Source organism: Ochotona princeps, chromosome 29 (genome assembly GCF_030435755.1).
Source record: "Ochotona princeps isolate mOchPri1 chromosome 29, mOchPri1.hap1, whole genome shotgun sequence".
Classification (NCBI taxonomy): Eukaryota; Metazoa; Chordata; class Mammalia; order Lagomorpha; family Ochotonidae; genus Ochotona; species Ochotona princeps.
The window spans coordinates 15515305-15529849 of NC_080860.1; the positions used below are offsets into that span (position 1 = coordinate 15515305).

The 14545-nt window shown below is 48.2% G+C and overlaps 1 protein-coding gene across 4 annotated transcripts in view; it reads left to right on the forward strand.

Moving 5' to 3' along the window:
• Nucleotides 1-320: 320 nt before the first annotated feature.
• Nucleotides 321-14545, forward strand: part of KREMEN1 (kringle containing transmembrane protein 1) — an 80579-nt gene continuing 66354 nt past the window's right edge. For 3 of the 4 annotated variants that reach the window (XM_058656681.1, XM_058656679.1, XM_058656680.1), the window contains exon 1: nucleotides 321-574. In XM_058656681.1, coding sequence (XP_058512664.1) covers nucleotides 478-574 — 97 coding nt within the window. In that variant the 5' untranslated portion in view covers nucleotides 321-477. The remainder of the gene's footprint in view (nucleotides 575-14545) is intronic. The other variant, XM_058656682.1, reaches the window with a different exon arrangement.

Below are 14545 nucleotides of genomic sequence, written 5' to 3' on the forward strand. Positions count from 1 at the left end.
ACAGGAGGTGGAGCAGGGGTCACTGGGCACCCTGCCTGCTTCAGCCAAGGCCAAATCTCCACCACAAGCAGCAGATTCAGAGGCAAAGGACCCTTCCCAATCAGCACACACATCCCTAAAGCACCCTGGTCCTGCGCACCTGTTGCTGGCCGAGCCCCTCAAGGTGCGGGCGCCGGGGTCAGGGCAGAGGGGGTGTGGGCGTGGCCTGCTGCTCGAGCGACAGGCGCGGCGTGCGCTCTGGGAGGGGCCGTGCGTGCGCGTCGGTTCCGCCCCTCGGGCCTCACGGCGGAGCCGGGCGGGCCCCCCGGCGGCCGGGGCGGTGGCGGCGTTCGAGAAGGCGGGCCGGGGCGGGGCGGCCGAGCGGCCGGGGCGGGGCCACAGACGGGCCCCGCGCGTCCCGCTCCCATGGCCGCCCCCGGCTCCCCGCGCTGCCCCCTCTCCCCCGGGCCGCGCCCCGGGGCCCCGCACTGACGGCCCATGGCGCCGCCCGCCGCCCGCCTCGCCTTGCTCTCCGCCGCCGCGCTCACGCTGGCGGCCCGGCCCGCGCCCAGCCAGGTTCTCGGCCCAGGACCCGGTGAGTGAGCGACCTCATCTCCTCCCCACCCCGTGTCCGCGCCTCACCTCCGGGCGCTCGTGCTGCGCGGAGCCCGCCCGGGGAGGCGAACGCGAGCCGCCGACTCGCTTGAGGAACCGGTTCCTTCCCCGCCCCCCCCCAGGACCCCCTTTTCTTTAAGCTCCTCAACGACACTCCGGGCCCCGCTGCTGTCCCCCACCCCGCCTCAGGACTCTGTACTTCTCGGCGACGCCCCTAGGCCGGGAACACAGTACCTCAGTGCCTTCGGAGAGTCCTTCTTAGTCCCTCAGCGACAACCCCCTTGTCCCCAGGTTGAGCAGTCTCCTCTGTGTCAGGACCCGGGCTCCCCGCTCCCCAAGCCCCTCAGGGTCAACTCGCCGCCCCGTGCCGGGAGGACCCCCCTGCTCCCCGGTAACCCTTGCAATCCCCGAGTTCCTCCGCGACTACCCCGGGGCTCGGACAGACGCCCCCCACCCCTGCAAGCGTGTACCTCCGGGGTTCCCGCCCTTAAGGCTTTCAGCAACAGCCCTCTGGTTGGGATGGCTCCCCTTCCTTCAAGACTCCCAACAACACCTCCTTCGGGTCGGAATCCCTTCCCTGAGCCTCACTCCGACAACCCTAAGCCCCCCAGCTCCCCGTCTCCCGCCTACAGTAGTGTGGACCCTGCCGCCTTCCCGCGGGAGTGGCCCCTCAGCTCGTATCCTGGAGAGAGGTTGACTCGTCCATCTGGCCTGCTAGAGGCAGGTCCGGGTCCTTGGATGACCTGTTGTGCCCAACCAGGACAACCCCCTCCCTGCCCTCTGGGGCTGGCTTTGAACTTGTCCTTGACTCAAGTTCAGTAGCAAGCATGGAAAGGACTGGATGGGAACACTTGACCCTCTACCGAGCTCTCCTGTGTGTATGTGGGGGGGGGGTAACGCCATTATTTACCGAGACCCCCTGCTGCCAAGGCCAAGTCTTCCCTAGATGGAGTCCTTTCCCCGCCCACCCCCAAGAGGGCACTCTGCTTAGCAGAATCCTTTCCAAGTTGCAGAGCGAGCAGGAGGGTGTGCCCTGGTCTAGTTAGGTTCCTGAACAGGTTGTTTGGGTGCTGGGTGTCTGAGACCTGGGTGAAAGGGACACGAAGGACCTGTCTTGCCAGATGACAAAAATCAGCCTTTAGGTTCTCCACCCCGAAGTCCCTGACTGCTAAGACAGGGCTGTACCGGTGGAATCAGACTTCAGTTGCTGCGTTTAGGAGTGGCGAAAAGGCCTGGGCTTGGTGTTGTCCCTGCCTGTGATGTGGGACCGTGCCTTCAGGTCTGTTCTTGTGCATGAGGGGGCGGGGCTGGGTGACCCTGCCTTGTGGGAGGTTGTGAGAACACAGGGTCCCGCAGGTGACAAGCTGCATGCAGAGAGGGCAGTCCGTAAACGTTATTTTAATAATCCTTTTTTATAGTGCTTCACAGTTCATCAAGGGCTAGACACCTCATTTACCCTGGGAAGACTCAGAGCTTCCCGTGTGGTTAATCCCTACAAAAGGCAGAGCTTGGCTTGGGGTCAGTCAACCTAGACGGGCAGTAAGTGGTTTCTGAGTGAACACCGCCTTTTGTGGGGGACTCCGACCATTCGATCCCATCTACTGTTTGCCATATGTGAGGAGTGAGAGAGGGACATTCTGAGAGCCAGGATATGTCAACATCGCTGTAACCTGGTAACCCCTAGCTCCAGCCTGCCATCTGTGTGTTCAGGATTTAATGTCCTCTCCAGAGAGAGAGAGGGGTCTGGGTGGAAATAGACTGGGTTCCCCTTCTGGAAAGCACAGTGGAGCCGCTCTGAAAAGCCAGGAGTGAGCCAGCTCTGTGCTTAGGCTTGTTGGCAGGTGGATTCTTTTTTCTCAGCACCTTGGCTTCTCAGGGGTCAAACGCAGCAGCTCTTACTTGATTGCTATTTAGGCATCTGAGGTAGGGACAAATAAGGAATAGTTAAGAAATGATTTGTGATAAGGGCTGGCCCCAGAGCACAGGTGCTTGTGTGACGTTCCCACTCGTTCCCACTCTGGTTCCAGAAGCAGTTTTTAAGTGATCCCACACAATTGTCAACATCACATCCTGTTGAGAAACTGCCCACTGGTTTTTAAAATCTTTTCCAATTAAACAAACAAACAAAAAATAATGTTTTACTCTGAGGATCTGCCAAGGTTACCATTTTATATTTTGTGATACTGTAATTTTCTCTAAAATTTTGTGGATGGAAAAAATTATTTCAATTCTTATATTCTGCACAATTTTGTAATATTTAAATTACCGGTGGTTTGCATTTTTGAAGGCTGACTTTATAAACACAGTTAGCTCATTCCCCATCAATGCTACTTCTAATTACAGTGTAGGCAACCCCAAATGATTGCCTTTCTTCTCTCCATTCTTTATTTGAGAGTCTTTCCCTTCTTTCACAACTGATAAGAAGGAAGATACAGGTTAATGGAGCAGGGAAGGCAGCTGGGGTCATGGGGCTTGGGGGGCTCTTGGAATGGCTCCCCATCTGGAATTGACTGACCTGTGGGGGAGAGGTGGGAGGCGAGCTGTCAGGCGTGTAGCAGAAGAGCTTCCCCACTCAGATTATATCTTTCTTTTTTTTGTGAATAAAAAAGATTTATTTCTTGTTTATTTGAAATACAAAGCTACAAGAAGAAAGAGATCTTCCATCTGCTGGTTAACTCCCCCAGATAGCCATCCCCCAGATGGGCTGGGCCATGCTGAAGTTAGGAGCTTCTTCCTGGTGTCCCAGGACGGTACAGGGGTCCAAACACTGGACCCATTTTCTGCTGCTTTGCCAGGCTCATTAGCAAGGTGCGGGATCAGAAGTGGAGCTGCTGGGATTTGAACCGCTGGGACTTGAGCCCATCCTTATGGGATGCTTGCCTTGTAGGCAGTGATTTAATGTGTTATAGTTGCCTTTTATAAGTCTATAAGCTGATGCTTGTTCTCCTCTAATTCTTCATCTTGAATTTGTCCTACTAGCCAAGTAGTATTGCTGTAAAACCCGTGAGTTCAGTTAATATCAAGACACCTGCCGAGCCCCGCCTGTCCTGGGGATCTGACTGATGGCTGATAGAATGACCTGTATAAGCATGGGGGCTGAGGCAGTGAAGGAGTGAAGCCCCTCAGCACACATGGCAGTTACAATAGACTTACAAAAGTATTGTAAAGAAACTTCATGTTGACTTGGTGTCAGGGAATTCTGCTCTTTTTTGTCTCCGTCCCTGGACCAACTATGTAAATGTTTGAGATAGACAGTGAACCCTTTTATGTATTTTAAAACAAGAAAATGTTTCATTTAGTTTCACTACTGATAAGCAGCAATTTGATTCCCTCAGGTTAGGTCTTAGCATCATTGGATTCAAAGCCATAAATGATTAAGATAAAATATATTGCTTTAAAATAGCTTCCACGGGCCCGGCGAGATAGCGTAGCAGTTAAAGTCCTTGCCTTGCACGTGCTGGGATCCCATATGGGCTCCGGTTCTAATCCTAGTGGCCCTGCTTGCCATCCAGCTCCCTGCTTGTGACCTGGGAAAGCAGTGGAGGACGACCCAAAAGCCTTGGGACCCTGAACCCGCCTGGGAGACCCAGAAGAGCTGCTCCTGGCTTTGGATTGGCTCAGTTCCAGCCGTTGTGGCCGCTTGGGAAGTGAACCAAGGGATGGAAGATCTTCCTCTCTGTCTTTCCTCCTTTCTGTATATCCGCCTTTCCAACAAAAATAAATAAATCTTTTTAAAAAAATAGCTTCCACAAGGTACAGATTAGAAATTTTTAGTGATGGGACACATCCCCTCTGGAATCCTGAAGGCTGAAATGCTACCTACGACTGTAGGCTGGGTGTTAGCACACATTTTAAATGAAGGATGAGATGATAAACAATTTGGGCTGTGTTTAGCACATACTGTGTGTTGCAGTTACTCGACTCTCTGGGACAAAAAAAAAGAAAAAAAAATAGCTTTAGACAGAATATAAAGGAATAGGTGTGGCTGTGTGCCCATGAAACACCATGGGTACTGAAATTTGAATTTCATGTTTTTTACATGTTGTAAGATATTACTATTTTTTTTCAAAATTAAAAAGTTGAACCCCAGTCATAACTTAGAAGGTCCCACAGGCTACACTGTGCCAAGTGTTGCTTGAGTTCAGTGTCTACTGATTTTTCTTTTCCGTTTTCACTAGGCTGGAGAAGTGATAAGGAGGCTTAATTTTGGTGAATGAGTGAATCTTCCATGGTACCTATCAAGATAACTATGGGAGAAGCAGTTCAGATGGTTAATTTTATATTCTGTCTTAGAAAAGAAACTTGGATCTTATGGTTTTTTTTTTTTTTTTTTTTTTTTTTAATACTGGAGAAATGTAGTGTGGCTCAGAAGATTGAGGCTACCCCGGAACCAACCTGTGTCTGGCTTGTTGTGGTAGGCCTGCAGATGTTGCTTGGAACAATTTGTGGAGAGGATCTTTTTCTCAGAGGAAAGCTCTGGCAGCAGGTGGCACCAATCCTGAGACAGAAAAACAGTGAGGGGAAGTGGGGAGGGCTGGGAGAAAAGAACAAACTTCTATCGTTTTCCTAAACACTTCTTATTTCCATGGCACTATTGTTGTTGAAGTCTTAGAAAAAAAAAAAGACCAACAATATGCTTAGCATGGTGGATTATGTTGTTTTAATTAAAACATTTTTTCGAAAAAGCAAAATGAAACATCCAAACATACCAAGTTGATTGTGTTTGTCCTGCGGAACAGTTAATGCAAAACACTTGAGAGAGCCCGGAAGTTTGGATCCGGGAGTTTGTGCAGAGTAAGGCCAGCCCTGGAGGAGGCAGATGTGTCCTTTGGAAAACCAACCTTCCCCAACGGGAGGTGACATCGCTGCTCAAGTTCGCTCCTTCTGTGTCCAGTGTGACCTTGAAATGCTCCGAGGAGGAGCAGGCCGAGGTCACTGTCTTCCTCCCGGGGTGGCAGAGCTTGCTGCACAGACCTCATATCGTGAGGCACTATCTGGATTCCTGCTGACCAGGGACTGGGAAAGAGGCCTCTGGAGACTTGTCAGATGGCTGTGTATATGGCTCTGAAGCAACCTGCCTTCTCTGCTAAGGGAATCCATGCTACCTTCTACCCAACCCCTCCCAACCACACACACACACACTCTCTGTCTCTCAAATCTTTCGAGGTGGACACCTCCCTAACCTGGATTTGCACCGGTTTGAAGAGGAGTGTGGCTCAGCACTAGAAAGCACCTTGACAAAGATTTCAGGCCCTCTCAGGGATAGTCGCCTCTCTCCCTCCCAGGGATACAAGAAGACCCCTTACCCCCCTCCCTCCACCCTAGCTGCCCCTCTACCAGGCCAAGCTTCTAGTTTCCCTTGCCATAGATTTAATCCCTGGAAGGAAGCCAGAGCATTAAACTTTTATTGTTCATTTTACCACAAGGGCGGGGCCCCTGCTTCTAGTGGGCTGAGGAGGCTGCAGCCTCTTCCAAACCCAAGTGTCACAGCACATTAGCAACTGCAGACTCTGAGGGCTGGATTTCTTTCAGTTTGGTTAGATTCTCGGTGAGAACCAGTACAGTACACTCAAGAAGTTTTAAACCCTGGAAATGGGGACAACAGCCTAGACAGTTCTGGAAGATGATTCATAACGGGTGGTAGCCGTCAGCGTTGGTCCTGCCGACTCAGCGTGATTGCTTGACACCTCCCAGACGGGTCCATGAAGCAAGTGGCCAGGCCCATTCCCCAGTGCCCTGAAAGTCAAAGGACATGCAGCCATCAAGTAGATCTCCTCTAGGATCATAGAGACTGTTGACCAATCCCAGCACAGTATGTAAATTACTTGCTGCTGTTCAATCTAAAAAAAAAAAAAAAGATTCATCTTCAAAGAAAATTATTGGGCTGGTAAAAATATTTTTAATAATGACCACAGAAGCCATATTTGTTTTGCTTTGATGTTCTTCCGAAGACTCTTCTGGTTCTAATCAGATTGTTCCCACATAAAATACAGTGGAAATCTACAATAATAAAATCCCTATCCCTCTGTCAATGGGGAAATAACAGGATGGGGACTGTCTTTTTTTTGAGGGGGCTTTCCCCTGCTCTCTCCCCAGACTCCAAGCCTCTATTACTGGTGGGTGTTTTGGCATCAGTTAAGGGCCTTCCATCCTCCCCTCCCTCCGTGTTTTGCTCTTTCATTAAAGTGTTTCTGTTGTCTAATTATATCCTTTCAATCAAATTAGAGACTAGAGCATCTGGTGAGGGCGGTAACTGCTGCCATCTGCACCTCGTCCACGCAGGCCGTTTCAGCCGAGAATCCCTCGGTTCCCAAATGGCAGGAAGAGATTTGGAAAAAGTCAAGTTGGAGGAGAGTTGCACTCAAAAGGACCATCTTCAAAGGCCTGGGTGCCATACCCTGCTCTCTGCGATGTGTGTAGGGCCACACCGAGCCCCTCTGGCTGTCTTCACCAGAGATTTCGTTCTCTAGTGTTTCTGGCAGATGAAGACTGGCTCAGCTGAAAAGATCAGGTGGCCTTCTCTCTCTGGAGAACACCCACCCACCCCTACTCTAAACCCCCCTCCACACCCATTCCGTAACCCCCCTCCCGTCCCTACCCTAACCCCCCCTCGCACCCCTATCCTAACCCCCCTGAGAATGTTTCTCTTGAGAATGATCGTTTTGTTACGTGACCACTGGTTAATGGATGTGACACTGTGTTTATGTGATCATTTTTTCTAACCCAGTGATTTCAACTGGAGATTTTACCTCCTGGGACATTTTGCAATACTTGCTGGCAGTTTTCACTGCCCCAGCTGAGGGGGTCTAGACCACTGGCCATCCAGCAGATAAAAGCCAGAGATGCCAGCAAACATTTCAGTGTCCTGGGTATCCCAGAATGGCAGTCGGGCACGGACTGAGCAACTGTCCCAATTGTGTCATTTTCTCGTGCTTTTCGCATGGCGGCCCAAGGAACAAGCAACTCTGGTCAAGTTCATTTTTCACTCCTAAGAAAGTAAATTATTGATCTTCATGTAATCCCATTCAGTGTTTCTGTGGACAGTGTTCCAGAAAGCTGTCATGGAGTAAGATCTCTGACTCACCGTCTTTTCACTCTCTCACCCAATTAGAGTTTCAGATAAACACCAAATCCTTGTTGTTGTTTTGAAAAGTCTGCTTCATGCAGTATCAGGAATACTCATGTTTAAAAATGCAGTATTTAACGGAGATTGCAATTAACTTGAGGCTCCTGTGTTTTTATTTGCTAAATCTGGCTACTCTTGTTCTCCATCCACAAAACATGACATGGCACTTTCAGTCTTTGGCAATTAAGGTGAATCTGTTGACCCCTGTGTCCTTTTGTTCAAAATTTGGCCAACGTCTGCCTTCATTCTGCCTGCTGGGGCGGCTAGAGATGACAGCACCGCCCCGTCCCTGCGTTCCTAAGCAGAGTCTTTCTGAGCTGCCCTTCCTCCCGCTCCACCCGCTGCCGGAACTTCGGCAAGCTGTCTTTTGAGTCCTATTTGAATGCTGGGACCAATTAGCAAGTGCTTCTCCAGTGTCTGCTGTGTGCCCAGCAGCTACGATTAGAACCCCTCACTGCGCCAGTTCACAGAAAACTACAGCTTTGTCACTTCAAGTTTTGTTTTCAAGATGTGCTCTGGTGATAGGGCTAGGTGGTCTCCCTGGACTCCCGGAGGAAGCTGAGAAGTCCAGAGCCTGCCTTCCAGGGAGTGTTGGCCGCGCTCCAGGTCTCCATTATTGGGCGGACTTTGTTGCCATCTGACATTAAAAGTAGGTCACAGACAATAGTGATAAAATTTATCCTGAAGCTGGATTATTTCCCTTTACTTGATCTTTTAGTCTGAGTGAGAACTTCAGATAGTACAAAATAGGATTGCACAGGACAGAGATTTGTGTAGATTTGAGCCAGGTTTGCTTAACTAAAGCAAACTTGGAATTTAAGAATGTATATTTCAAAAGGGGTTTGATCATTGCTCCTTCAGCGCATAATGCATCCCAGGGATTTCCTTTAGATAGCAAACTCCCCTGGTTTAAATAAATGAGATTTTACTGTAAGATGCTCAATTTCCGTAAACTTTCCTGGAGTGTCTCCTAGGTTGTTGCAAGTTCCACCTCCTGAGGCCAAGCTGTCTGCAATGAGTATTTCTCTCTAGCTCCCCACTCCTTCATTCAGCAAACTTTTGTCCAGTGCCTTCTGTGTAGGGTCTGTAATTGCTGAGCACAGTCATGAGTAAGAAGGGAATCAGTTGTTCGAGGAATGGTGTCAGCAAGTGCAGTGTGACATGTTTTGGGCTCCTATTGGAGTCCGCAGGTTAAACATGCTACATCTAAAACCAAAGCATCTTGAGCAGCTAACGTGACACTTGAATTCATGTGTCAAGTCACGGTCAAAACAAATGTAACAGGCAGACATTGTGGTGCAGTGGGTTAACTTGCCACTTGGAATGCCTACATTTCATGACAGAATGCTTGTTTGAGTCCTGGCTCCTGTGCTGTTGATCCAGCTTCCTGTTAGTGCTTTTGGGAAGGTGGAGGAGGGTGGCCCGCATGTTGGGATGCCTGCCACTGCTGTGGGAGACGTGGATGCCGTTCCAGGCTCCTGGATTCAGCCTGACCAGTCCTGGCAATTACAGGTATTTGGAGAATGAACCCACAGGAGAGAATTTTGTCTCTTACTTTGACTTTCAGGAAAAAAAAAAGAAAAAGGCATGCCAAAAGTATAAAGTATTTTATGAAATTGCCTTCAGGTTCCATATGTAAGGTAGAAATGAAACAGACTAATTTGTAATTTTTTGTTTTGTTGTGTTGTTTTTTTTTTAAAGATTTATTTATTTTTATTACAAAGTCAGATATACAGAGAGGAGAGAGAAAAGGTCTTCTGTCCGATGATTCACTCCCCAAGTGAGCACAATGGCCAGTGCTGTGCCGATCCATAGCCAGGAGCCAGGAACTTCCTCCAGGTCTCCCACACAGGTGCAGGGTCCCAAGGCTTTGGGCCGTCCTCGACTGCTTTCCCAGGCCACAAGCAGGGAGCTGGATGGGTAGCAGGGCCGCTGGGATTAGAACTGGCACCTATATGGATTCTGGCGTGTGCGAGGCGAGGATTTTAGCCACTAGGCTACCATGCAGGCCCCCTCCTTTTAAGATTTATTTATTTATTTGAAAGGCAGAGTTGCAGAGAGAGAAGGAGAGACAGACGTCTTCCATCTGCTGATTTGCTCCCCAAATGGTCACAGTAACAGCAGTTGGCCTGTCCAAAGCCAGGAGCTTCTTCCAAGTTTCCCACATGGATGCAAGGCTCCATGCACTTGAGCCGTCTTCTGCTGCTTTCTCAGGTGCATTGGCAGGGAGCTGGATCAGAAGTGGAGCAGCCAGAACTTGAATCAGAATCCACGTGGAATGCCAGCGTCACATGTGGAAGCTCTACTCGCTCCACCACAGCGCCTGCCCCAAGGATTTGGAGCTTTGAAATGCCTCATACTTCCTGTGTCTAAAAATGGAAACTTCTGTGGTATGAAATTCTAGTTCAGGGTCGAGGTACAGATTGGCAAATATCTAATCTACTCTTTGTATTTATTGCGTGGAGACAGGTATGCTGTCAGAGTGTGATAGAATCTGTTTTGCTGGCTTTGACAGTGCTTTGGTTAGTCATGAAACATTTTTTTCCTATGAGTTCCATTCAGCCAGTAGCTTCTGACCTGACGAGTCCACTCTTCAACAGAGATGTAACTTGATCTTGCAGTGTCTGTTGCAGTCAGATACCAATGGGTTAATGGTCCTTTTTGTTTTCAAAAACTTTGTTTTTGACTTCCATTGGACAGTTGTATGTGTTTATGATATCCTGCATGATAAATAGAAATTCCTCAAGCACTACTGCATATTCATAGTGACTATTCCTGGCACAGACACATGTACTTCATGGCAACAGCTATGGTGTGTTTTCCAGCGGGTCCTGCCTGGGTAGGGGGGTAGTGTATTCAAGATGAGAGCCAGATGGGAAAAGAGCAGTGCCAAGCCAGTGTGTTCTCATGTTCTCTGCCTCTGCAAGATTTGTTATTTGAATTAAAAAAATTTTTTTTATTAGAAAGGCAAATTTACAGAGAGAAGGAGAGACATGGAGAAAGATCTTCCATCCGCTGGTTCACTCCCCAAGTAGCCACAACAGCTGGAGCTGAGCCAATCCAAAGCCAGGAGCTTCTTCTGGGTGTCCCACGTGAGTGCAGGGTCCCAAGGACTTGGGCCGTCCTCGACTGCTTTTCCAGGTCACAAGCAGGGAGCTGGATGGGAAGTTGAGCAGCCAGGACTCAAACCAGTGCCTGTGTGGGATCCCAGCACATTCAAAGCGAGGATTTAACCACCGAGCCCACATTTTTATTCTCACTTAGCAATACTAATTATTGTATAGATAATCACAAATGTTTTCATGGATCTTCTGAATTTCAGTTTTGAGTCCTATCCTCACTGTAGATTCAGTGTCTCTCTGAATCGTCTGTTAAGGCATTAATAATTCATCTGTTAATAGCAATTACAAAATTCAAGATTCACTTATAAAGACTTCAAGCCCCCTTTCAAAAGTATGTATTATTGAGCTATAATTATTGTGAGAGGCATAGTCTTGACATCTGTTATTGTTTTCTAATTAAGGACACCATCCTCCCATGAAAAAGAAGACCTAAGAGCTAAGAGGTGTTTTAGGGCAGCCTTGGGCACAGTGGTGAAGTCATTTGCTTGCGATGGCTGCATCCAGAATCAACATGTCCAGTTCAAGCTCTGGTTCCTTTACATGCAGTCCGGCTTCCTGCTGGTGCACACCCCACCCTGGGAGGCAACAGGAGACTGTTCAGATACATGGGTCCTTGCCATCCACGTGGGAGGCCTGGATTGAGTTCCGGGTTCCTGGTTTCTGGTTGGCCCAGTCCTGTCTTTTGCAGGTATGGGTCAGTGCACCAGCAGGTGGAAGAGCTCTCACTGTCTTTCTGCTTTTTCAGATGAAATAAATAAATTTTAGTAAAACAAAATTTAAAAAAAGAAAGGTATTTTAATGGAAAAACTGCTAAGACTTTTTAAAATTACAGTGATTATGTGGTAATTATACTTTGGGCAAGAGTATAGCTCATCTGTGGTCATTATGCACTATAATATGTAATCCAAGAACACAATGTATGAATGTCTATGTTGATTTTAGATGGCTGAGGTTATGGCTGACTGAGTTCTTGAAAAGAAGCTAAGATGGATTAATTATAAAACAGTATCTTTAAAAAAGCGAAATTATTTTTTATTTATTTATTTTTAAAATTTTATTTGAAAGACAGATCCTTCTTTTTTGGGTTTCTTCCCCAAGTGCTAACAACAGCCAAGAGCAGGGCCAGGCCCAAGCCAGGAACCCTGAACTTCATCTGCGTCTCCCATGTGGTGACGGACATCATCTGCATCCCAGGGTCTTCCTGAGCTGGGAGCGGACCCAGAGGTGGGGTGGCCAGGACGAGCACCTGGCACTCCAACATGGGTGAGAGCACTCCAAGCAGCAACCTAACTACTACAACAAGTACTTGCTCCTAGACAAGTTATGGGAATTTAGGACGTGAACAGAAGTAGAGGGAAGACTTGTAAGAAAGTCCTGTATCCATCTCCCTGCGTCCATGATTGTCAGTATTATTCCTCCTGTACCTGCTTCCCTCTTTCCTACTAGAGTGTTCATTTTTGTAACTTCAGAAAGGTGTTTATGAATTTTCAAAAAGATTTGATTTAAAGTCAGCTACGGGGGTGGGGGAGAGGATTGGAGGAAGGGGACAGAGAGAGAGAGAGATCTTCCATTTGGTATTTCATGCCTGATATATTTGCAATTGGCAGGACTGGGCTAGGCTCAACCTAGGAGTCTGGAACCCCATCCAGGTCTCCCATGTGGATGACAGGGGCCCAGGCACTTGGACCATCATCTGCTGCCTTCTCAGGATACAGTGCAGGAAGCTGGATCCAAAGCAGAGCAACCAGAACTTGCACTGGTCCTCTGTGATAAGGGGTATAGACACCAAGAGGTGGCATAATCTGTGCCACAATGCCTGCCCTGCCACTAGACTTTTTTTTAAAAAATAGGATGTAAACAAAACACATTTAAATAATGTGAATCTTCAGTCTCTGTGAATCTGTAGGTTTCTCTCTCTCTCTCTTTTTTTTTTTCTCCTCACAATTTCTTTGTTAAAGATATAGTTTCTACAGAGCCTGGCGGCGTGGCCTAGTGGCTAAAGTCCTCACCTTGAACATGCCGGGATCTGATATGGGCGCTGATTCTAATCCTGGTGGCCCCGCTTCCCATCCAGCTCCCTGCTTGTGGCCTGGGAAAGCAGACGAGGACGGTCCTTAGCCTTGGGACCCTGTACCCATGTGGGACCCCTGAAACAGCTCCTGGCTCCTGGCTTCGGATTGGTGCAGCACTGACCGTTACGGTTACTTGGAGATTGAATCATTGGACAGAGATCTTCCTCTCTGTTTTCCTCTCTATATATCTGATTTTACAATAAAAATAAATAAATCTTTAAAAAAAGAGAGAGAAAGATATAGTTTCTACAGAGCAAAAAGTGTGCCAAGGTTTTTCTTCAATGGGAGGGGCCAAATAAGCGGTGGATTTCTTTTATAATGGAAGTCTTCTGGTTCAGAAATCTGAAGACTTAATCCTGGAAATGTTTTTTTTTTTTTTAAGCTATCCATCCTTTCCAGTCATATCACCACAGACTGGAACCTTAGTTGTTTTGTTGGCTCTTGAAATTGTAGATGTTTAAGAGTTTGGAGTTAAGAGACATTGAGATCATCTGGCACAAATCTTCTCATCTCTCAGGGGAGGAAACCAAAGCCCAGAGTGTCTGGGTAGATCGCTCAAACCGCATAGCGTCAGCTCTCCTCCTCTGGTGTCGTCTCTCCCCCTTTGTTGCAGTACCTCTCAGTGTGTATTGTGTGGGTAGAGGGTTGGCTTTTGATCCCCTTCCCCTGCTAAAGCGTCCCCTCTTGTCTAGATCTGATAGCCTCACTCTATGGAATCACAGAGAACATTCTTGGGTGGGGAGGGGGAGGAGCAGGTGTTGTGGTGTGATGGGTTAAGCTACCATTTGGGATGCATCCCATAGAAGAGCCCCGTTTTTGATTTTCACATCCTGCTAATGCTCCTGGGAAGTTGCAGGTGATGGCCCAGACGCTGAAGTCCCTGTTAATTGTGTGGGAGACCTGAGTCCTGGCTGTATCCTTGCCCAGCCTGTTATCACAGGCATTTGAGGACTGAGTCAGTGAGTGGAAGATACCTCTCTCTCTCACTCCCCCTGCCCTTTGCCCTCTCCTGCTATCCCTCTTGTTCTCTCTCTCCCTTTATAATAACTAAAATAGGTAAATAAAAATTTTAGGAGCAGATATTGTGGTGCAGTGTGTTAAACTGCCTCCTGGGATTCCCACATCTCATTTCGGGATGTTGATTTCAAATCCTGCCACTCTGCCCTTCTGATTTAGCTTCCTGTACTGTGCTTGGGAGGCAGGTAATGGCCTAGTTACTTGGGTTCCTGCTATTCACATTGGAGACCTAGGTGTCTTCCACCCTATCCCTGTTTCTCCCAAACTCTGTGTCCCAGGCCCAACCAACAAATGCTTTTGACTCTATCTTCACAATATATCTAGAGGGGCAGGTGTTATGGCACAGTAGGTTAAGTCTCCCCTTGCCATGCAGTATTACATAGGGTAGCCAGATCCAGTCCAGGTTGTTCTGTTTTGGTCTGACTACCTGCTAGTGTTCTGGGAAAATAGCAGAAAGTGGCTCAAGTGCTCTGCACCTGCATGGGAGGCCCAGATAGAGTTCAAGGCTCCAGACTGTCATCTGCCCCAGCCTCAAATAATTCAGCCATTTTGGGACTAAATCTCTCTCTCTCTCTGCCTTTCAAATAAATAGGTATTTAAAATGTGTGTGTGTA